The following is a 22,703-nucleotide window of genomic DNA, read 5'->3' as shown; positions in this document are numbered from 1 at the left end:
AAGCTAAAGGGGCAACAAGTGCTAATAAACACCTCTGGGAACTCCTTCCTTCAACACTGTTGGAAAACTTTTCATTTCAGGTGGCCACCTCTTGAAGCTCATTGAGCGAATGATGCCAAGAGTGTGCAAAGCAGTAATCAGAGCAAAGGGTGGCTATTTTGAAGAAACTCGAATATAAAACATGTTTTTTAAATTATTTCACCTTTTTTTGTGAAGTACATAAAACTTCACATGTGTTCATTCATAGTTTTGATGCCTTCAGTAAGAATCTACAATGTAAATAGTCATGATAATAAAGAAAATGCATTAAAAAAAAAGAGAAGGTGTGTCCAAACGTTTGGCCTGTACTGTATATGAACCAAAACTGCAGCTCACCAGTACAAAACTCCTCAGAGCTGATCTGAGATTCGAGATGCTGCACAATAACAGTAGCATGCTGAAGACAGGCATCAGCAGCATTAGCACAAACAAAAATATGCAGCAGCGGTGGGCGAGATATAATTAATGAGCGAGAAACGGGTTCAAAGAGTTTGAGTGTAGGACCTATCAGAATCAAAACGGCTCGTGACAACTCGTTAATAATAAAGCACGCCGCTAGCGGGCGAAAACGGCGCTGACATCTGAGTTAGAGTGCGAACGCCTTTGTTCCTCCTACTTGGCCACTGAGGAGTAAACACTTTGCGTAACTTCATTTATGGCGCTGCTGTTCTCTCTGAGCTATTCTGACTGTTCCGTTCGCTTCTAAAGACTCTATTATAGAGAGCTTTGGAGCGATTTAATGATGTTTATAGAAACGATAATAAGCAAGAAACAGTGTGAAGAAATGTCTCAACCTTTAACTGAATTAATAAGAACCTACAGAAGCTTGTGCGTCTACTCACTGTGGCCACTTTATTAGAAACACCTATAAAAGAACCTTGTGCCCCTACATATTTATATGCTTTCACTCATTGGCCACTTTATTGGAAACACCTATAGAGACTTGTAATTTTATTCATTGGCCACTTTATTTGAAAAACCTTAAAAAAAAAGCTGGTGCTTCCACTCCATGTGGTCAATTTATTAGAAACATCTACCTATGAAAGAACCTTGTGCTTCCACTCACTGTGGCCACTTTATTAGAAACACCTATAAAATAACCTTGTGCTTCTGCTTAATGTGGCTCTTTATTAGAAACACCTATAAAAGAACTTTGTGCTCCTACCTGAGAACTCCTACGTAATTATATGCTTTCACTCATTGGCCACTTTATTGGAAACATCTAAAAAAGAACCTTGTGCTCCCACTCATTGTGGCCACTTTATCAGAAACACCTATAAAAGAACCTTGTGCTTTCACTCACTGTGGCCAATTTATTGGAAACACCTATAAAATAACCTTGTGGTTTCACTTATTGTGGCCACTTTATTAGAAACACTTTTAAAATTACCTTGTGGTTTCACTCATTGTGGCCACTTTATTAGAAACACCTATAAAAGAACTTTGTGCTCCTACATAAGAATTCCTACATAATTATATGCTTTCACTCATTGGCCGCTTTATTAGATACACCTACCTATAAAAGAACCTTGTGCTTCCACTTACTGTGGCCACTTTATTGGAAACACCTACAGAAGAAGCTTGTGCTTACACTCACTGGCCACATTATTAGAAACACTTTCCGAATGTAGTGATTCCACTTACTGTGGACAATTTATTGGAAACACCTGCAGAATCTTGTGGGTCCACTTATTGGCCACTTTATTAGAAACACCTACAAACGAATCTTGTGCTTCCACTCACTGTGGCCACTTTATTGGAAACACTTACGAAGCCTTGTCCTTCCACTTGCGTTTAACTAAAATTTTATCATTTGTCAATTTCGTCATTATATGTAGATGTACTAAACTTAAAAAAAAAAATGTGTATTATTATTATTATTATTATTATTATTATTATTATTATTATTATTATTATTATGCGTGTTCTTAAAAGTATTTAGCTTATCTATATAATAAAAAAATAGAACTAAACTGAAACTGGTCCAAATTAAATGTTTTTTTTTTTTTTTTTAAATGTATGCAATGTGTCCTACGCATATAGATACAGATATTTCCCAGGCATTTACTAAACCATAAATATTTATATCTACAGACTCTGTTTCCAGCTGTTTTCTTTTGTTTCTAATTGATATAAAGCCGTTCTAATTATGCGCTCTGAATCTGCTGGTGATTGTAATGAAGTGTGCCTTGTTTTTTTTTTCTTTTCTTTTTTTTTTTTGCTTTAAGCTGTGAAAGCGAGACAAGACGATTTTTCGGAATAAGTATCAGACGCAACACCTCGGGATGTTAATTTGAGTTTTATCACCCAAATACACTCCTGTATGGCATTCTGAATGCAAATAATGCTTTACATATGGTTAGTGGTGTTTGTAGTTCTGCTCGGCGGAGTTTAATTAGCCTGACACTTTTCTGGATCAGTTTTAGCGATGTTTCTTTTATCTGCGATTCTCGGCGTTGGGCTCATAAACAACTCTGCTTGAGTGAAAAGTGAGCTTGATACATCTTAATACTGTGGGAGGACAGGGAAGCAGTTTAGAGTAAATCCACTCCTTTCTGCATTCACTGTGCTTTATTTGTGATACAAGCTGTAATAAAGCATCACCAGCTGGTCTCAAATGCTTGATTGGGGATAAATGTTGCGAAGAAATGCCTGAGGAACCTTTGCTGTTTGTGGACGAGCATCATCCTGATGAAAAATGGCAGTTTGAAGCCCTATGATAAGAGACAGCACTGGATGGCAGGAGCCGCGGGTGTCCCTCATATCACTACTAGGGGTGACTGAGTATTTTATTAATAGTTTATTTTATTAGTCTCTATTTTTCTCAGGTAACACTAAAACCTAACTCACTGGGGGTCACTCAATCATTTAAAACTTTTATTATCTAACCACCTTCAGACAGCCTGTACCGGATTTACTTAAATAATTTATTCTTAATGTTTATTTCTTATTTTAGTTTTTTCGTTAGTTCTGTGTGTCCTTTTTATTTTTGTCATTATATTATTTTTTTATGTTTTAATAGTTGTGTATTATTGCTTTTTAACTTATTTTGATTAGTTTCATTTCCTCTTCTTCTTCTTCTTCTTCTTCTTCTTCTTCTTTTTTATTAATAAATAATTTCTTAATTCTAGCTCAGTTTGAACTGTTTTTTGTTGCATTAATCCTATCTTTTCTTTTAGCCAAGCTAATATAACCAAGTTATATTTTTATTATTTTTTTATTATTTTTATTCTTATTTTCATTTGTATATATATATATATATATGTATATATATATATATATATATATATATATTTCATATATATATATATATATATATATATATATCTTTTATTTACTGTTAATCTTTAATCTTTTTAAAAATGATTAAAGGTAGTTATTATTTTATTTGTCATATCAATCCCTGTTTTTGTAAATGCTCGGCTTTATTGAAAATGAGGGTTACCCTCAATGTTGCCTTGAACCTTCCCAGAAGTGGCCAGCTAACCAGAATTACTCCAAAAGGGCATGGAGATCTCATCCAGGAGGTCACAATAAAACCAAGAACAGCATCCAAAGAAATGCAGGTCTCACTCACCTCAGTTAAGGTCAGAGTTAATGATTCAATATTATATTAATGTCTCAAAAACTATGAATGCTTTACAGTTTGAGCACTGTATGTGTTTTTACCCTTCAGTCTTTCAAACTCCAAACCTCCAATTTCTGCTTTTTTCCCACTGTCTAAGTCCTCAAAAAGCACCTTTAATGATGTTGAGGTCTGAACTCAGTCCATTGGGACGGTCAGTCTGTTGTTCTCTGTTTGGTTAGTTGGATGTTTCTGCTTGTTTTTTTCTCAGTAAGATGTTCTGGATCTGGTGCACATCCTTTCAGACCTTCAGCAGTGAGTAAAGGGGGAGTTTGTCCCCCTTTACACTAGGAACAGTGTTGAAAACATTGCTGTGAGGATGTGATTGCATTCAGCCTCATTCAGGCTCTTACTAAAGCTTATGGATGCAGCTTCTTCATTCCAAAGATTCTTACAGTCCTTTTGATGTAAAACACTTTGAACTGATTTTGGATTTTATTATTTTTTTATTAATATTTTTCTTATAGGTATTATATTATTATTTTTATTATTTTTAATAGTTTTGTATTTTTTGCTTTTTATCTTTTTTTGATTTTCTTTTATTGTTATTACTATTTTTATTATTATTATTGCTTTTATTTTTGTTAGTTAATTTATTTATAAGAATTTTTATTGTATTATGTACAAGTTAGTTTTAGCTAATTTTAACCCATTTTTGTTGTATTAGTCTTACTTTCTTTTGATCTTAATTTTTTGTCAATTAAACCATACATAATTATAATCATTAATTTTATTTATTTTATTTTTTATTTTTTTATTTTTTTTCTCTATTTTATTCTAATTCTGCTTTTATTTATTTATTTTTTATCTATTTTTATATATATTTTTTCTGCTATTTATTTTAATAATTAAATTTGAATACATTGAAAATGAGGGCTGCCCTCAATGTACATCCGAGTTATATAGAAAGGTTGATATATATATATATATATGTATATATATATATATATGTATGCATCTAATTGTATATACAGTATACAGTTTTACAGTGTAGTAGACTCACGTGTTTCTGTGGCCGTGACGGTGATGTTGTGCCAGTTGTCGGTCTCTCTGTCCAGCGGCTTGGCTAATGTGATCTTTCCATCATCAACGTGGATATTGAACTGCCTCTCCAGATCCGTGTGCCGATCGATAGAATACCTGCGGAAGGAAAGAGAGCGCAGAGAAAGAGCAAAAGAGCAAATAAATCAACTGATCAGTTCACATCTACACAAATAAACACATAACACACTGTAGCTGCTCCACACAATGGCTTTCCAGACCATTCCAGAAGTATTTCTCCAAGAAAATAATCGCAGTTACACCTGTTTTGTTATAAAAATGCTTATTTTTATACTTTGTGTGTATTCCAACAACACAAAAAAAGAAAGAAAAAAAGGGCAAAATTTACACAATTTCACACAAAGCTTCAAAGGCTGTGGGTAAATAACTTTGTTTCAAGCATGTGATTTCAACTCAATTGTGGCGAGTAACAAATTTGGGCAATATAATAAAAAACACAGTAAAATAAGATAAAAAGGAGACAAGTTGACTCAATCTTTGCTTTGTGTGCCACACTAAACATGAGGAACAAAAAGAAGATAAAAAACAAGCTGAAGACCGAGGTCTGAGAACTTGAGAACCAAAATTGTGAAAAAATATCAACAATCTCAAGGTTACATGTCCATCTTCAAATATCTTAATATTTATTTGTCCACAGTGCACAACATAATCAAGACGTTAACAACACATGGAACTGTAGCTAACCTCCCTGCACGTGGATGGAAGAGAAAAAGTGGTTAACCCTTAGAAGCCTACCGACGGATTTTCCGTCCAAAATCGCACCTTGTGTTTTCAGCTTAATTACTCAGGAATCCCTTCACACATAAACAAAATCCATATATGGTTAAAAAGGGCGGAACTTACTCTTTCTAAAAATAGTGATGATCCTGACCCATCCCAGTGCGGTAAAGCTAAATCTACAAGAAACCCATTGAGAAAACTCCTATTTTTTTTTTTTTTTTTTTTACTCGCACATTTTAACTAAGTAGTTATTTTGCACTAAACATTTGTATTTATTTAGAATGAAAAGTTTACATTTCTGTATATACTTTTCTTTGTGTGTCTTGATTAAAATACTGAAAGGCATAGGCTGCTCTGAGTGTCAGGTTTTTAGTAACTACATGTATCCTAGAGGTGTGATTATTGATTATCAAAAAAAATAAGTCCGCCTGATGATGTTTCTCCATGCATTTTGTCAAAGTAATAATTAATAAACCATGTAATGAACTCAAATCATCAATATTCTTATGCTTTCAACTCATAAACACTCTAGTCTAACCATTTTTAAAAATATATCTTATGTGTGAATATATTTAAAGTCTATACATTCAAAATTAAGGAAAAAACATAATCAGTTCGAGGAAAATATAACAATTCTCCTTCCTTTTACATTTTAAATGATTATATTTTTGAGCAGCTGTATGTCTTCTGGAGTAAAAGAGATCAGGGCATGTGTCTGTCTGATATAATTACTGTGTTATAAGACCTGAAAGAGGTACTGAAACAGACAAGAACAGACAAGAGTTCAAAGGGTTAAAGGTTGCAACACTGAATAGTCTGGATGGTGGATAAACAGCCCCAGTCAAGTTCTAAATAAATTTAAGCTGTCCTGCAGGCTCAGGGTGCATCAGTGTCAGCGCAAACTGTCCATTTTCTTAACATAAAAAAAAAAAAAAAACTAGACTGCAATAAGCTAAAATTCTTTTTGAGGAAGCATCATTGTCGACAGATGAGACCAAGATAGAGCTTTTTGGTAAAGCACATCAATCCTTCTACTGCTTACTGACAAAGAAAAGACAATGAAAAAAAATACAGTACCTACAGGCAAATATATAGTGGGGTTTAAAGATGTTTTGAGTTTAATTTATGTCTCTGGAACTGGGTATTTTGACTAAAATCGAAGATTACCAACTTACTTTCGGTCACAATGTAGGGCCCAGTGTCAGAAAGCTGGATTTGCATTCTAGGTCATGGGTCTTCCAGCAAGACAATTACCCAAACATACTTCAAAGAGCACCTAGAGACGCTTAGAAACAAAGCAATGGGGAATTCTTATACCAATTCTGTATATTTCCTGTATATTTTGTATATTTATATCAGGGGAGGTCCAACTGGTTTTTATATGTGTATTATATACATATACATGCTTTTCTCTATGCTAAAATTAAACACTACAATAAACAGGTAAAGAAATAAACAATTCACGGGCCTAGATTGCAAATCCATGCAGTCCACCCAACCGTGACATCACAACTCCTGCTAGGAGCCCATGTAGACGTAGCAGAGCCTGGAGTGAAGGTCCAGAAGGACACACACACACACACACACACATACACACACACACTGTACACACACACACACTGTACACACCGGCAGCGAGACAGCACACCCCGCCTGGGATTAGTCTCCAGGAGGCAGAGCGTACGTATTTCAGTCAGGCTCGGACAGTTTCACGTACCACCGAGAGACCAACCCTGAGATGTTCTGCTACGTGTCAATCAAACTGACAAACTTACAGTGGGAAATCAAGAAAAACGAGAGAATAAAAAAAAACAGAAATAGAAGGATGGAAAGAGGAGAGAGTGGATGTTTATTTAGGTCCAGCACTAGATAAACACATGCCAATCATAGTAGCAGCATTAGAAGTAGCTGTAGTTGTAGTAGTAGTAGTATTAGTAGCAGTAGTAGTAGTAGTAGCAGTAGCAGTAGTAGTAGTAGTAGTAGTAGTTGTAGCAGTAGATTACAATTTCGATAAGTAGCAAAACAATAGCAGTAGTAGCAGTGGTTGAGGTAAAGCTATATTACTAGCAGTAATAGTAAGATAAATATATTTAGCAGGGATAGTAGTAGTCGTAGTAACAGTAGTAGTAATACAAGTTGTATATTTAGATTTAGAGAGTAGTATGAGTAATGATAGTAGTAGCAGAAGCAGTAGCAGTATATTCGTAGTAGTAAAAGTAGGATGAGGAGGTGTAGCAGTTAGTATTAGTGGTAGTAGATTTACATTTAAAGTAGTAGTAACAGTAACATTAGTTGTAGTAGTAGTAGTAGTAGTAATAGGATTAGAAGGTATAGTAGTATTAGTAATAGTAGGATGAGGAGGTGTAGTAGTAGCATTAGTATGAGGAGGTGTAGTAGTTGTTTAGTAGTAGTGGGACAAGGAGATGTAGTAGTAGTAGTAGGAGGTGTAGTAGTCCATGTAGCAGTACAAATAGTATACTAAGTTTAGAGTAGTGTTGGTAATAATAGTAGTAGAAGAAGCAGCAGTACTACAGTACGGTAGTATTAGTATGTAAGTAAGTAAGTAGGAAATGTAGATTTACAGTAGTAGTAGTAGTAAGAAAAGTATTAGTAATGATTGTACTAACAGAAGCATATGCTCATGTAGTTTTAGTATATTAGTAGTAGTAGTATGATGAGTTGTAGTAGTATTAGTAATAGTAGGATGAGGAGGTGTAGTAGTAGTAGTATGAGGAGGTGTATTAGTTGTTTAGTAGTAGTAGGACATGGAAGCATAGTAGTAGTAGTAGGATGAGGAGGTGTAATATTAGTAAAAGTAGAAAGATGAGGAGGTGTAGTAGTCATTATAGGATTAGTAGGACAATGAGAGTAGTAGTAGTAGTAGTAGTTGTTGTAGTAGTAGTAGGATATGTAGAATTAGTAGTAATAGTAGTAGGATGAGGAGGTGTAGTAGTCCATGTAGTAGTACAAATAGTATACTAAGTTTAGAGTAGTATCGTAATAATAGTAGTAGAAGAAGCAGCAGTATTGGTTATAGTAGCAATGTATAAGTAGTAGTATTATAGTAGGATGAGAAGATGCAGCAAAGGTAGTAGTAGTAGTAGTAGTAGCAGTAGCAGTAGTATGAGGAGGAGTTTTAGTAGTGTTAGTAATGGTAGGATGAGGAGGTAAAGTAGTGGTATTAGTATGAGGAGGTGTAGTAGTTGTTTAGTAGTAGTAGTAGGACAAGGAGGCATAGTAGTAGTAGTAGTAGTAGTAGTAGTAATAGTTTGATGAGGAGGTTTAGTAATAGTATAAGTATGAGGAGGTGTAGTACTAGGACAAGGAGGTGTAGTATTAGTAGTAATAGTAATAGGATGAGGAGGTGTGGTAGTTCATGTATTAGTACAAATAGTATACTAAGTTTAGAGTAGTATTGGAAACAGTAGTACTGGTTATAGTAGCAGTATATAAGTAGTAGTAATAGTAGGATGATCAGATGCAGCAAAGGTAGTAGTAGTATAAGTAGTACATTTAGATTTACAGTAGTAGTAAGAAAAGTATTAGTAATGATTGTACTAACAGAATCATATGTTTGTGTAGTTTTAGTATATTAGTAGTAGTAGTAGTAGCAGTAGTAGTAAGATGGGAAAGTGCAACAAAGGTAGCTGTTGTAGAAATAGAAGTCGTAGTACCAGTAGTAGTTATAGTAGTAGTAGTAATAGTACTAATAGTAGTGTAATGAGCTGTTTAAACGTCTCTATTTTTGGACAGTCAGAAAATGCACAAAAAAAATCATAAGACATTTACTAAAGTGGGCAATAAAGTAAAAGGCGAAGAATAAAAATAAATAAAAGCAGCGTCAGTGTGGAAGCAGGGGGAGGAAGTGGATGTTTGTTTAGGTCCGGCGCCAGATAAACATATGTCAGCTTTAAAATACCACTCTCGCTTCCTAATCGTGACAGAAGATAACACGCACTCTAATTACGTCTCACTTGCGCTTAATTGCCAGAACTCAAGGTCAGATTTCAAAGCGTAAAGCATAGACTTTCTGATTAGGCTACAATTTCTCCCAGCCATTAAAGGTTTGCGATTGGCGAGAGCTCCTGTCTGCGCGAGAGCAGAAAAAGCAGTAATAGCTCTTTAAAGATGAAATGAAATGCTTAATTAGTCTTAACATCAACAAACAGCTCCTCACGCTAAGCTTTTACATGTTTGTGTGTCTAATAACAAAGATGCTCTCGCGCCGCCACTCACTCACTCACTCACTCACTCGCTTCATCATCCGCCTTTTAAAGATCAGAAACAAATTGACTGAAAAAAAAATATGTATCATCAAGAAATGGAAATTAGAAATTTATAAATATCTCTATTAGTTTCAAGAGTGTTGTGTTGTGCTCTCAAATGATCAATAGAAGGATTCTGGACAGAGATTTTACCAGCATAAAATATAATAGAAGCATATATTATATATTAGTAGTAATATTTGTTGTAATAGTAGTAGTAGTAGTAGTAGTAGTAGTAGTAGTAGTACTAGCATCAGTAGTAGTAACAGCAGTAGTCTAGTAAGAACATTGTATTAGTGGCAGTAGTATTAATATTAGTAGTAGTAGCAGCACTAAGGTTACTCATGTAGCAGTACTAAATAGTAGTACTTCAAGAAGTTGTAGTAATAGTAGTAGTAATGGTAGTAATAGTGGTACTAGAAGTAGATATATTGCTGTTGTAGTAGTATAACAAAAGTATTAGCAGTAGTAGCAGTTGTTGTATGTATGTAGTTGAATGTATGTAGTTGTATGTATGTATGTAGTATGTAATAAAAGTGGTATTTTGTGTAATATTAGTGGTAACATAAGTATTTAAAGTAATAGTAATAGCAAGTCAGTACTACTGGTGGTAGTAGTAGTAGTAGTAGTAGTAGTAGTAATAGTAGTAGTTGTAGTAGTAGTAGTAGTAAGAAGTACATAATAATAATAGTGGTATTTTGTGTATTATTAGTGTTAACATAAGTATTTAAAGTAATAGTAATAGCAAGTCAGTACTACTGGTGGTAGTAGTAGTAGTAGTAGTAGTAGTAGCAGTAGTAAGAAGTACATAATAATAGTAGTGGTATTTTGTGTATTACTAGTCGTAACAGAAGTATTTATAATAGTAGTAATAGTAGTTTGGTAGTACTGGAATTAGAAGTAACATTATTAGTAGTTTTAGTATTAGTAGTAATAGTAGTAGTTCTGTAGTACTGAAAATAGTAGTAGTAGTAGTAGTAGTAGTAGTAGTAGTCATAGTTGTAGTAAGAAGTACATAATAATAATAGTAGTGGTATTTTTTGTAATAGTAGTAACATAAGTATTTATAATCGTAGTAATAGTAGTTTGATAGTACTGGAAGTAGTAGTAGTGATAGTAAGTAAGTAAGTAAGTAATTCTTATAGTGGGATTTTGTGTAATACTTGTGAAACATGAGTATTTATAGTAGTAGTAATAGTAGTTCTGTAGTAGTAGTAGTAGTAGTAGTAGTAGTAGTAGTAGTTTTCTTATATGTACATAACCATTGTTTTTTATTAATTAATTCATTCTTAAAAGTTTAGTATTGGCCATGATAAAAAATAATAATAATAAAATGGAAGCTTTACAAAGGCTCTTTATCACAGACGCAGCTTAGCGTTCTTTAGCATTGATTCTATATAGAACATTGAGAACTCAGTGAGCCATTTACATGCTTCTGGTCAGCAGAAAACAGTCCTATTTTTGAGTTCCAGACCAGACAAACCCAAACCCTGTGAAAATCTAGTGTTATATATTAGTTAATTTGTATTTTTTAGGGAGAATCTTTAATTTGCAGTTGTGTGATCTGGGTTCTCTCTCCGGCTGAAGAAATGGAACAGAATAGGAAGTGGATGTGCACCATTTGCCTCTTTGTTATTAGGTCAGTTATTCCGCGGGGAGGGTCACAGATGCACAGTTTATTCCAGCGCCACGCCGCCGTCCAATCGGCTGCACTCAGCAACTGTGCAGATGCTAATGTTATGGAGAGGACATGACAAAAATTAAATGGCCTGCCGAGTCTGCACGGCGTTCCTGGTGAACATCAATTCGGAGCAACCTCTAACAAGACCAGTCACCTTGTGTTGCATATGCTCCGTGTCAGGTGACAAGACACTAACCAGGGCCGGAGGGACTTCTGTCAGGAGAGGTTAGGCAAGCTCAGCTGATCAGATTCGTGCTGGATAAACACGGATACGGAGAGAGGACTCGGACCTTCAGCTGATTTTCAATACCAGAAATAGCAAAATCAAAAGCAGGAATGAAGTGCATATCGTCACTGTCCACTTAAAAATAAGCAGTGTCCGAAACAGTGAGTTTTTAAACAGAGAAGACAAAATACTATAAAATAATGTGACAAAAAAGCTTTCCACATAATTTCAGAGCATTTCTATTGTTTTATGCATCCAGAGAAAAAAAAAAAAAAACATGCTTTTTGTCATACATTTCTCACAATAACTACTTTATCGATTTGCTGTACAGCAACAAAAAAAAAACAGCTTTGGAAAAAAAAATAGTTTTTTTTTTAAATCAGTTTCTCTGTTTTTGCTATTTATTGCTTAATGTTTCAGTAAAATGAACATTCTCCTTTTATTCTATACACTACAGACAACATTTCTTCCAAATTCCAAATAAAAATATTGTCATTTAAAACATTTATTTGCAGAAAATGAGAAATGGCTAAAATAATAATAATAAAAAGACGCAGAGCTTTCAGACATCAAATAATGCAAATAAAACAAATTTTTAGAGTTCAGAAATCAATATTTGGTGGAATAACCCTGGTTGGTTTTTAATCACAGTTTTCATGCATCTTGGCATCATGTTCTCCTCCACCAGTCTTACACACTGCTTTTGGATAACCAAGCAGTTCAGTTTGGTTTGATGGCTTGTAATCATCTATCTTCCTCTTGATTATATTCCAGAGGTTTTCAATTTGGTAAAATCAAAGAAACTCATAATTTTTAAGTGGTCTCTTTATTTTTTTTTTTCCAGAGCTGTATATGGACACAACCTTGATATTAGCGATTGTGTTTATTTAGTAAGGTGATACATTTAATGTGTATCATTCTGTATGCTGGCTGTTTAAAAGCAGTAGTTTTATTTAGTTTCTTTAGTTTTTAGTTATTTTTTTTTAAATAGTTGCATGTAGTTTCAATTCCAAATCCAGTGTTTATCGTAATCAAAAGTTCAGTGCCATTTAATAGGATATAACTGTATTATTGCTGTCAGTGCTGACATTGTCAGTCTGCCTGCCATGATCTCTGATACACACACTAAAGACTCCAACTCCCAGAATGCACTAACACCAAAGCTGCTAATCACATGACGCTACGGCGTTCAAACTCGCCAAGCTTCTGATTACCTACACCTGGTCTTGTTGATATATACCCCTTGTTTTTTCAGTAACTCCTTGCCCGCTATTGAATCTAGTTCCTATATCTACAGTATTTTTAGTTCCTTTGTTTATTGCTTTTCTGTTAAGAGGCATGAAATGATCATGGTTCACCATTATATTATTTCTAGGACAATATATCATCCATAAAAACGTAAATAATAACCACAAAAATGACCACTTTTAGGCTAAGAACCACTACTTTAGAAGTGATTAATAGAAACATCATATTTGAATCAGAATCTCTTTTCACATTAGCTGAAGTGTGAGAGACTCTATTCTTCTCTTTTATTTGATAATTCTGGTGTAGAATGCAACACTGCAGCTCTATAGTGGGAGGTGTGAGCAACAGAAAAAGCCGTCCAAGTGCTGAACTGACTGTATTATTACCTCAGTAACTGCTGTGCTCATACCTGCTATACGCTGACTGTGAAATACCGTATATACCACCGTCTGTTACTCTGTAATATAACGTAACTCTGCAGCTTTGTCCTCACCACTTATATTCGTCCTCACCACCCAGAGAGAGCAAGGCCTATTGTCCTCTCCCAGGGTTTTGGAAGCTGACGGCAAGCTGCATGACCAGGATTCGAACCAGCAATCTCCTGATTATAGTGGACAATGTTAATTTTGCTCATACACATAGCTATAGAAAAATCTGAGAATCTTTTCATTTAAAAAATGTAAGTGGTCTCTAAGAGTTTCCAGAGCAATTTAAACCTCAATTTTGCTCATTTACATGTTATTATTATTGTTTTATACATTCACTATTTTGCCTTTCTGATTAGGTGCCAAATGCATCTCATTAATCTCTTCATAAAAAATAAGCTGAATCGAACGTAATCTAATATACACATCTTTTTTTTTGTGAAATCTTATAAATGAATACATTTTCACCCTAACAGACCATTGTTTACTTATCATGACTTACAATTTACTTATTCACCAGAAAATCAATGGGAAAAATGAATGAAATAGTTTTGGGTTTAAAATGTTACAGATTTCCTGCTGGAAAATGAAATCTGCATCTCCATAAAAGTTTCAGCAGAGGGAAGGAAGCATGAAGTGCTGTAAGATTTTGCGGGAAAAAAAAAAACTGCACTGACTTTAGACTTCATAATAAAACACAGTGGATCAACAGCAGCAGATGACAGACATGTCTCTTTATCCAAACCATCACTGATTGGTGGAAGCTTCACACTAGACCTCGAGCAGTTTGGACTGTGTGTCTCTCCACTCTTCCTCCAGACTCTGCTCCCTTGATTTACAAATGAAATGTAAAATTTACTGATGATCAGTGATGGTTTGGATAAAGAGACATCTCATCTGCTGGTGTTGATCCACTGTGTTTTATTATCAAGTCCAAAGTCAAAATCTTTCAGCACTTCATGCTTCCCTTTGCTGACAACTTTTACGGAGATGTGGATTTCATTTTCCAGCAGGACTTTTTAGGTTCGAGACACTGGTTTTTGGGTTTTCATTGGCTGTAAGCCATAATCATCAACAATAAAAAAAAAATAAAATAAAAAACTTGAAATAGATCTTTCTCTGTGTGTGTAATACGTCTATATAATATGGGAGTTTCACATTTTGAACTGAATTACTAAAATAAAGTAACTTTTTTTAATGATTTTCACATTTTTTAAGATGCTCAAGTATTTTTTTTATATTTTTGACCTAACCTGCATGTTACAGAATGCGTGTAACATGAACGTGCTCACACTCAGCAGGGTTAATAGTGCAGAGCAAAATAATCGTAGAAAAAAAAAGAAAAAGAAAAATGCAGCATTACTCCGTTCTGATTCCACCTGCAATGTCTTCTGGTCCGGTGCATTAAGTATAGCTGTGGGCTTGTTGTGGAGATGGACGAAGGACGAAGAGGAAGGATGGGAGGAAGAGGTGAGAGCGAGGGAGAGAAGCGAAAGAGAGAAAGATTGATTTGATTCAGGTACACAAGGTAATCTATTGTGGGAGCGAACTGACGGCAGCAGGATGTGTTAGTGTGGACCCGGCCTTTTTTCTGCTCTTCCATTTGCAAAGTGCCTTTTACCTTTAAATAACATTATCCGTCCTGGCAGCCGGAGGGAAGATGCGACTTTGCCACTTTGCGTCTCGAAATTCACTTAAGGACGCCGTTGCTTTTGTGAAATATTGGGAAAGATAATGTATTTCTTGATGCTGAAGCGGGCTTGATCAAGCTTTTTGCCAAACATAATTTACTTGATGGCTTCGGGATGGAAGTAATTCATCTTACGAATAAAAACGGCGCACGGACGCAATGGAAAGTAGCGGATTTCTACGTGATGCTTGTTAAAACATGCCATCTTTAGCACTGTTGATACTCATTAAGATTCTTCGAGTTTAGTTTTTATTTCTATCAAAGAACTACAACCATGAAGCAGATCAAGTTTGGACAGCATGGAATATACAAATAAAGAATAATTTTCTCTTTAAGTTTCTTAAAATTTACTTTGGGGCAATTCCACCAACATTCCTTCCAAACTTATTTTTTTTAATCTTTTTTTTATATATTTTTTTCTCTCAAGAAAGTCTTTATTTGAAAGAAATGATTAACTGCATGTTCGAATAATTGATATTTATGACACACAAAAAAGAATCACTTCTGTTAATGGCACTCATTTATATTATTGGAACTCACTCCTGTTACTTTTGAATGTTTTGAATAACAGGAATGAACGTAACAGGAATGCATTTTTAGCATAGAATTTGAAAAAAAAAAAAAAAAAAAAAAAAAAAACATGAAAATTAGCTAAATGGCGGCTATGCTGCACATTCTAGTGATTTTTTCCAAAATTTGTATTTTAAAAATAAACAAATAAGATCTATGTATGTATTATATGTATTATATTTCAGATTTTCAATTTGGTTAAATCTAAGAAACCAATCATTTTTAGTGGTCTCTTATTTATTTATTTATATTATTATTATTATTATTATTATTATATATATATATATATTTTTTTTTTTTTGCCAAAGCTGTACATACTGTATTTTTTTATTTTATTTTACACTGACCTCCATTGAAACTCAACAAGCTTTTTTTTTGTAAATGTTGTAAATGTATCTTTAAGGGTATTTAGAGCTAAATTAGGACTAGCCATTCTGAATCTGAAATTTTGACCATATTTTCGTTCATTTCTTGCAATAGAAATGTCCTATGCTGTGAGGAACCGCAGTGCTACTCTCCTGCTGTCAGAGTTTATTTTACTTTCCAGGCACAGAAGGTAAACAAGCAAACAAAAAAAACTAGTAAAATATATGATTACGCTGGAGGCAGCCTGCCCGGACTCTCAATCAGCGCTGCAGACGATCAATGCAGCCGTTTATGATGGCAGTTTAAGTCTCTCTCAGAGACTCTCTCCAGCAGAATGAAGTGCATCTCAGATCTAACCATCAGAACCAGAAACCAGAACCCAGAGCGACCCGCCAGGACCTTCATTCTGCACTCAGAACCAACACCCGTCAGTTTATACCCATTATTACTGACCAATCAAACCAGGGGAGAAACAAATACAACGTTTTTTACTTGCAAAAGGTCAAAAGATAAAACAAGGGCTCTGGTAAAGTGGTAAAGCGGAATACTATGTGCCGCCACTATAATCAGGATGATTCAATCGCTGGTTCAAATCCCGGAGCCCTGAGAGAGCACAATTGGTCTTGCTCTTTCTGAGTGGGTTCAGTACAGTACAGTGGCGCTCTTTTCCCTCATCACTCCTAGGGTGATGTTGATCAGCACAAGGCTGCATCTGTAAGCTGATGTATGGCTTCACATGTATCGGAGGAGGCATGTGCTAGTCCTCTTCACCCTCCTGGTGTTGTGGCATCATTAGTAATGGAGGATATACAGATGAGTAGCAGCTGAATGGGTGGAAAATTTGGCCAGGTAAATTGGAAGGAAATAAGTAAAAATTAGAAAAAAAAGAGGAAACAATACACAATGTATGAATAAAAAAAGTTACTTAACTGCCAAAAATTATATTTTGTAACATTACAATTTATGTCAAAACATTAAAATTAATCATTTGTGGTGTTCTGCTTTCTAACATTATCGTAGATTTTTCTTTCTAAATTTATGACGATACTCTGTCATAATAGCATTAGTAGCATTTAGTTTATAACAATATCCCATATTTTGTAACGTAGCGCCACACTGTATAGCATCACCCTATGATTAGTAATGTTACACCACAGGTTGCGACATTACACTTTATGTTTCATCATTAAATTCTAATTTCTAATGTTACACATTTGATTTGTGGTGTTGTATTTTATATATTTATACATCTTGTAAATCTACTTACCATATAATGTTACACTATGGTTTCTGATGCTATACTTAGTGAAAGTACATTAAGTTTTATAACAAAACCTGATAGTTACACAGCCACATAATTTCATACTTGTAACAATACATTTTTATTCGTACTGTTACACTATATATTTCAACACTGCACTGCGTTTTGTAAATTTGTAACAACACCCAATAGTTTACAATATTACACTGCAGTTTGTAATGTAAAACTATAATTATTATTTAATGAATAATGTTATACTATGAATTATAGTGTTATATGTAGAGAAACAACATTTAAAACATAACATCATACTTTATGACAATATCCTATAAAAACAGTTTGTAATATTACACTGTATTTAGTAGCACCTTTATTACTATTATTTCTATTAGAGATGGAGCAATGTAGTGTTACTAACTTGCTGTGGTAACTCACTAGCAGGTAGTGGTGTTATCCATTGTGCTATACCATCATCACATAGTTTATGGGGTTAGTCATGTTTTGAAACTTGAAATGCTACAATATATATTTTGAAAAATGACTCTCACTTATTTGATTTTCATTAATTTGATTTAAAAAAAAAAGTTGTAATGAGATCTTTATTTTATTTTTAATTCAAAAAGACTTTTTTTGTAATTTTCTACCATAATAAAATAAAGAAATGACAAAGCACAACATCAGATAATAGGGATCTAAACAGAAAACTTTAAATTATAAACTATTGTATATATGAATTGTAACCTATAAACAATGTTGTAGCTATGCAACTTAATATGCACGAAATAAAAATAAATAAATAAATAACAAGCAGCACCAGATATCACCACATAACTAAAGGTTAAATCAGATTCGGATGTGGGAACAGGAGTAATGAGCAAGAAAAACAACAATCATAAGGATGCAAACTCAGGATGATGAACTCTGGGGACATTTGGAAAACAAGAGAGAAAGAGGAAATAAAAGAATCTGGGATTGGTCTCCAGTTCCCCGTTCCCAGTCCGGGCTGTAATTACACAGCCTGTTGCGTGTTGTGCTGGAAGCCGGCGAGCCGCTGGAGAATTAATGAAATGCTGGGCTGGACAGAGAGAAATTGCCTGTATAACCTATAGTCAAGGTGCCCTTGTGATATTTTCAGGGTGAAATGATTCGGGGAAGGTAAAGCGGGAGATCTGTGCCCACTTTCACTCCGCCCTCCTCCTCTTTCAACTCCTCCTCCTCCTCCTCTTTCAACTCCTCCTCCTCCTCCTCTTCTTTTCCTCATGCCTATATTATCTGATAAATTTAATTCTACCAACAATTAACTGTATATTTTATTTGATACTGATATTTATTTTATTAGATTTTCACATATTACTTTATTAACCCTTCGTTTTGGATAATAATGTTATAAAAAACTACATTGAGGGCATTGATTTTATAAGAGCTTAATTCTGTATGTAGATAGATAGATAGATAGATAGATAGATAGATAGATAGATAGATAGATAGATAGATAGATAGATAGATAGATAGATAGATAGATAGATAGATAGATAGATAGATAGATAGATGTAGCAAAGTTTCCTGTTGAATGGACCAATAGAAATGATCCAATATTAGGTAAAATAAACGGTTTTTACGTTGACTTTTATTGGAGATCAAGAAGGTTTTATCTCTCCCCTCAGACAGACAGACAGACAGACAAACAGACAGACAGACAGACAGACAGACAGACAGACAGACAGATAGGTCAAACAAAGGCTTTTACCATAGTGCCAAATGTGCCATTTCCATCCTGCCAAATGAATTGGACCCCATAAGCAAAGGGGTATAGAGAGATAGACAAGCCATTAAACCAAGCTGAACTGCTTGAATTTTTGCACCAGGAGTAAAGCAGCATAAAGTTATCCAAAGACTGGTGGAGGAGGAGAACATGATGTCAAGATGCATGAGAAAAAAACTGTGATTAAAAACCAACTGGGGTTATTCCACCAAATATTGATTTCTGAACTCCTAAAACTTTATGAATATGAACTTGTTTTCTTTGCATTATTTGAGGTCTGAAAGCTCTACAAATAAATGCTCTAAATTACAATATTTTTATTTGGAATTTGGGAGAAATGTTGTCTGTAGTTTATAGAATAAAATAAGAATGTTCATTTTAATCAAACATTAACCTATAAATAGCAAAATCAGAGAAACTGATTCAGAAACTGAAGTGGTCTCTTTTTTTTTCCAGACCTATATCTATTTGCTTTTTTTAGTCATCTTTATTAGGTAGAGTCTGTCATTAGAATCATTATCAAATTATTTTTTTGTAGATATTGAACTTTTAATCCAGATATTACATTTATAACACCATACTTTTAGATAATACTTGTGTTATGTATTGTTTTATATAATGTATTTTAGAGGATTAGATTATAATATATTGAAAGTTACATTTGGGATACTTTATTCTGGGGAGTAATTTCAATAGAACTTAATTCATTCAATAAATGTTCATTTTGTTGGAGGTTTATCTTTAATTTGTTTGCAGTTTCTCAGTAATAATTGTTAGTTGCAACATCTTCAGTACATCTCTGTTCATCATTCATATAAAAGTCCGGTCCCACTTTATAATAAGTGTCCGTAAGTACTATGTAGTTACACGGTAACAATCCATGTAACTACAGCGTAACTACTGATGAAGTACACATTGTTACAGATTAACTACAGAGGTACAGGTTATGTAATTACACATGTGTATTAAGGTTAATTTTGACTTGTGTAAGTACACATGTGTACCAGGGTGAGTGTACTTACACAAGTGATAGAGCAAGTGTACTTACACATGTGTAACAATGTGTGTGTACTTACATATATGTAATGGTGTGTGTGTGATAAGTAGAGTATAAACAGATCCAACAGCTATTGTCTAGTATGTAATTAGGTCTGATTGAGTACACACACATTGTTACACATGTGTAAGTACACTTGCTCTATTACATGTGTAAGTACACTCACCCTGGTACACATGTGTACTTACACAAGTCAAAATTAACCTTAATACACATGTGTAATTACATAACCTGTTCCTCTGTAGTTAATCTGTAACAATGTGTACTTCATCAGTAGTTACACTGTAGTTACATGGATTGTTACTGTGTAACTACATAGTACTTAGGGATACTTATTATAAAGTGGGACCAAAAGTCATTTTCTCTGCTTTGATTGGTACTTAAATTGGAATTTACTCAAGATGAGCAGATTACATTACAAATAACTATATATATATATATATATATATATATATATATATTTTTTTTTTTTTTTTTTATGCAACTGAGTTCTCCAATCAAGTTATTCTATTCCCAAACCTTTCAATCACTGCTTTCCCAAACAAGTGATTGATGCTTGCGTGATTGATGCTTACGTGGATGACGGCATTAAAGTGATGCCCAGATCATCAGTAATTAGCGGTAAATCAGTAAAATTTTTACCTGACGAGACTCCGGCTGGCGTCCTGGTCCCGCGCCGTGACCGTTCCGATGGCGGTGTTTATGGGCGCGTTCTCGTGGACGTCGAACACGTACGTGGACTTGGAGAAGACGGGCGGTTCGTCTGCGTCCTCCACCGAGACTTTGACGGTGGCTTGGTCCATGAAGGGGGTGCCGGTGGTGGAGGAGCGGACGTTGGTGGCGACCACCGTCAGACTGTAGTTCTTTTTACTCTCAAAATCCAAAGCCTGCGAGAAACGAAGGAGAAAAAGAGAAAGAGAGATAAATATCGTTACTAACGACCACGGCAGCAAGGACACACGCGCCCAGCAGTGATGGATTAAAGCGTGAGTGCGGCGTCCGCAAGTTCCCGTCTGGCAGTGTGCCCGTGTGTTTTTCGGCAAGGCCTAACAAACCATGCAGACAAAACAACAGACAAAGAAGAAGAAGAAGAAGAAGAAGAAGAAGATGTAGAAGAGCAGGGGGATGAGAAAGAGGTCTCTGTAAAAAAACAACACAAATAGTGGGTTTAACCCTTTGAACTCTAGGCTGTTTTGGTGTGATTTTCCTTCATTTTTGTTTTCAGTTCTCTCTCTTTCAGGTCTTATAACACAGTAATTATATCAGACAGACACATGCCCTGATCTCTTTTACTCCAGAAGACATACGGCTGCTCTAAAATATAATCATTTAAAATATAAAAGGAAGCAGAATTGTTATATTTTCCTGGAACTGATCATGTTTTGGTCAAAATTGTGCCAAGCTTTTTTTTTTTTTTGACTGTATAGACTTTAAATATATACACACCTAAGATATCTTTTCAAAAATGGACTAGACTAGAGTGTTTTTGAGTTTAAAGCATAAGAATATTGATGACAGTTCATTGCATTGTTTATGACTTTAACAAAATACATGGAGAAACAGCATCAGGCGGACTTATTTTTCTTCGTTACTTTTTTTTTTATTTTATTTACTTTCAATTAATGTTAAGAAGTTTTTTTTTTTTAAACAATAAACAGAATAAAGAACAAAATAACATTACTGTTCCTTTAAATGAGCTGCTGGTGTATCTTCACAGTGTGAACGAGGAGCTCAGTATCAGTCTCTGCTGAGACACACAAAAGTGCTGCACTGTTAAGATACGAACGCGCCAAAGTCAGAGCTCACCTGGTTCTTAAAGGGAATGACATCTGACACACTGATTGTTTTTTTACGTTACACCCAAAATTAGTTACACCCATGATTAATAAATATAATGACTAAAGTCGCGCAAGGCATATTTTTCATTATTCAACCACTTAATTATTTACACTATCACTTCCCCAACCTCACTTACATTCAAGTACATTTAGCCATGCTTGGGTATTCACATATTTACATACTCTTCCATATACTTTACAGAACTATATTTGTTACATATACATATTAATACTTCTGTGGCTCATAATTCACTTTTATAACCAATGTCATTGCACCCTGCACTTGTCCGTTAGCAACATCTACTGCACTGTTCTGTTTATAGATAGATCTTTACCTTGTATAGAAAGGGTTTTTTGCACCCTTTTTTATTTTCTATTCTTCTGTGTTTAATTTATGTTGAATATATTTTTCATTGTGTTGTGTTGTTGCTGCTGGATGCTTACACCTTAAATACCTTTTCTCATGATTGGATACACCTGGCTATGAAGTTCAAAGCTCAATGAGGTTACCAAACCAATTTTGTGCTTCAGTAAGTCAGTAAAAAGTAGTTAGGAGTATTCAAATCAATAAAATGATAAGGGTGCCCATACTTTTGCACCGGTCAAATTTTGGTTTAATGCATATTGGACATGTTCTGTTAGTACAATAAACCTCATTTCAATCCTGAAATATTACTGTGTTCATCAGTTTAATTAATAGGGGTGCCCAAACTTTTTCATATGACCCTATCTATCTATCTATCTATCTGTCTGTCTGTCTGTCTGTCTGTCTGTCTGTCTGTCTATCTATCTATCTATCTATCTATCTTTTTTAAAGACACACCCATATACTCTAATTCCAGCTACACAATACACAAATGACTTTTGC

General features: G+C 34.5%; 1 protein-coding gene across 1 annotated transcript in view; it reads right to left on the bottom strand.

Moving 5' to 3' along the window:
- The window catches only part of cdh8 (cadherin 8), a 229,058-nt gene that overhangs the window by 23,137 nt on the left and 183,218 nt on the right, over positions 1–22,703 (bottom strand). The window contains exons 7-8 of the mRNA XM_049471151.1: positions 20,640–20,884; positions 4,668–4,804 (exon numbers count right to left, since the gene is read on the bottom strand). Coding sequence (XP_049327108.1) covers positions 4,668–4,804; positions 20,640–20,884 — 382 coding nt within the window. The remainder of the gene's footprint in view (positions 1–4,667; positions 4,805–20,639; positions 20,885–22,703) is intronic.

Source organism: Astyanax mexicanus, chromosome 23 (genome assembly GCF_023375975.1).
Source record: "Astyanax mexicanus isolate ESR-SI-001 chromosome 23, AstMex3_surface, whole genome shotgun sequence".
Lineage (NCBI taxonomy): Eukaryota > Metazoa > Chordata > Actinopteri > Characiformes > Acestrorhamphidae > Astyanax > Astyanax mexicanus.
Note: the sequence above shows the minus strand (reverse complement) of the source record. Positions and strands in the feature narration are given on the sequence as shown.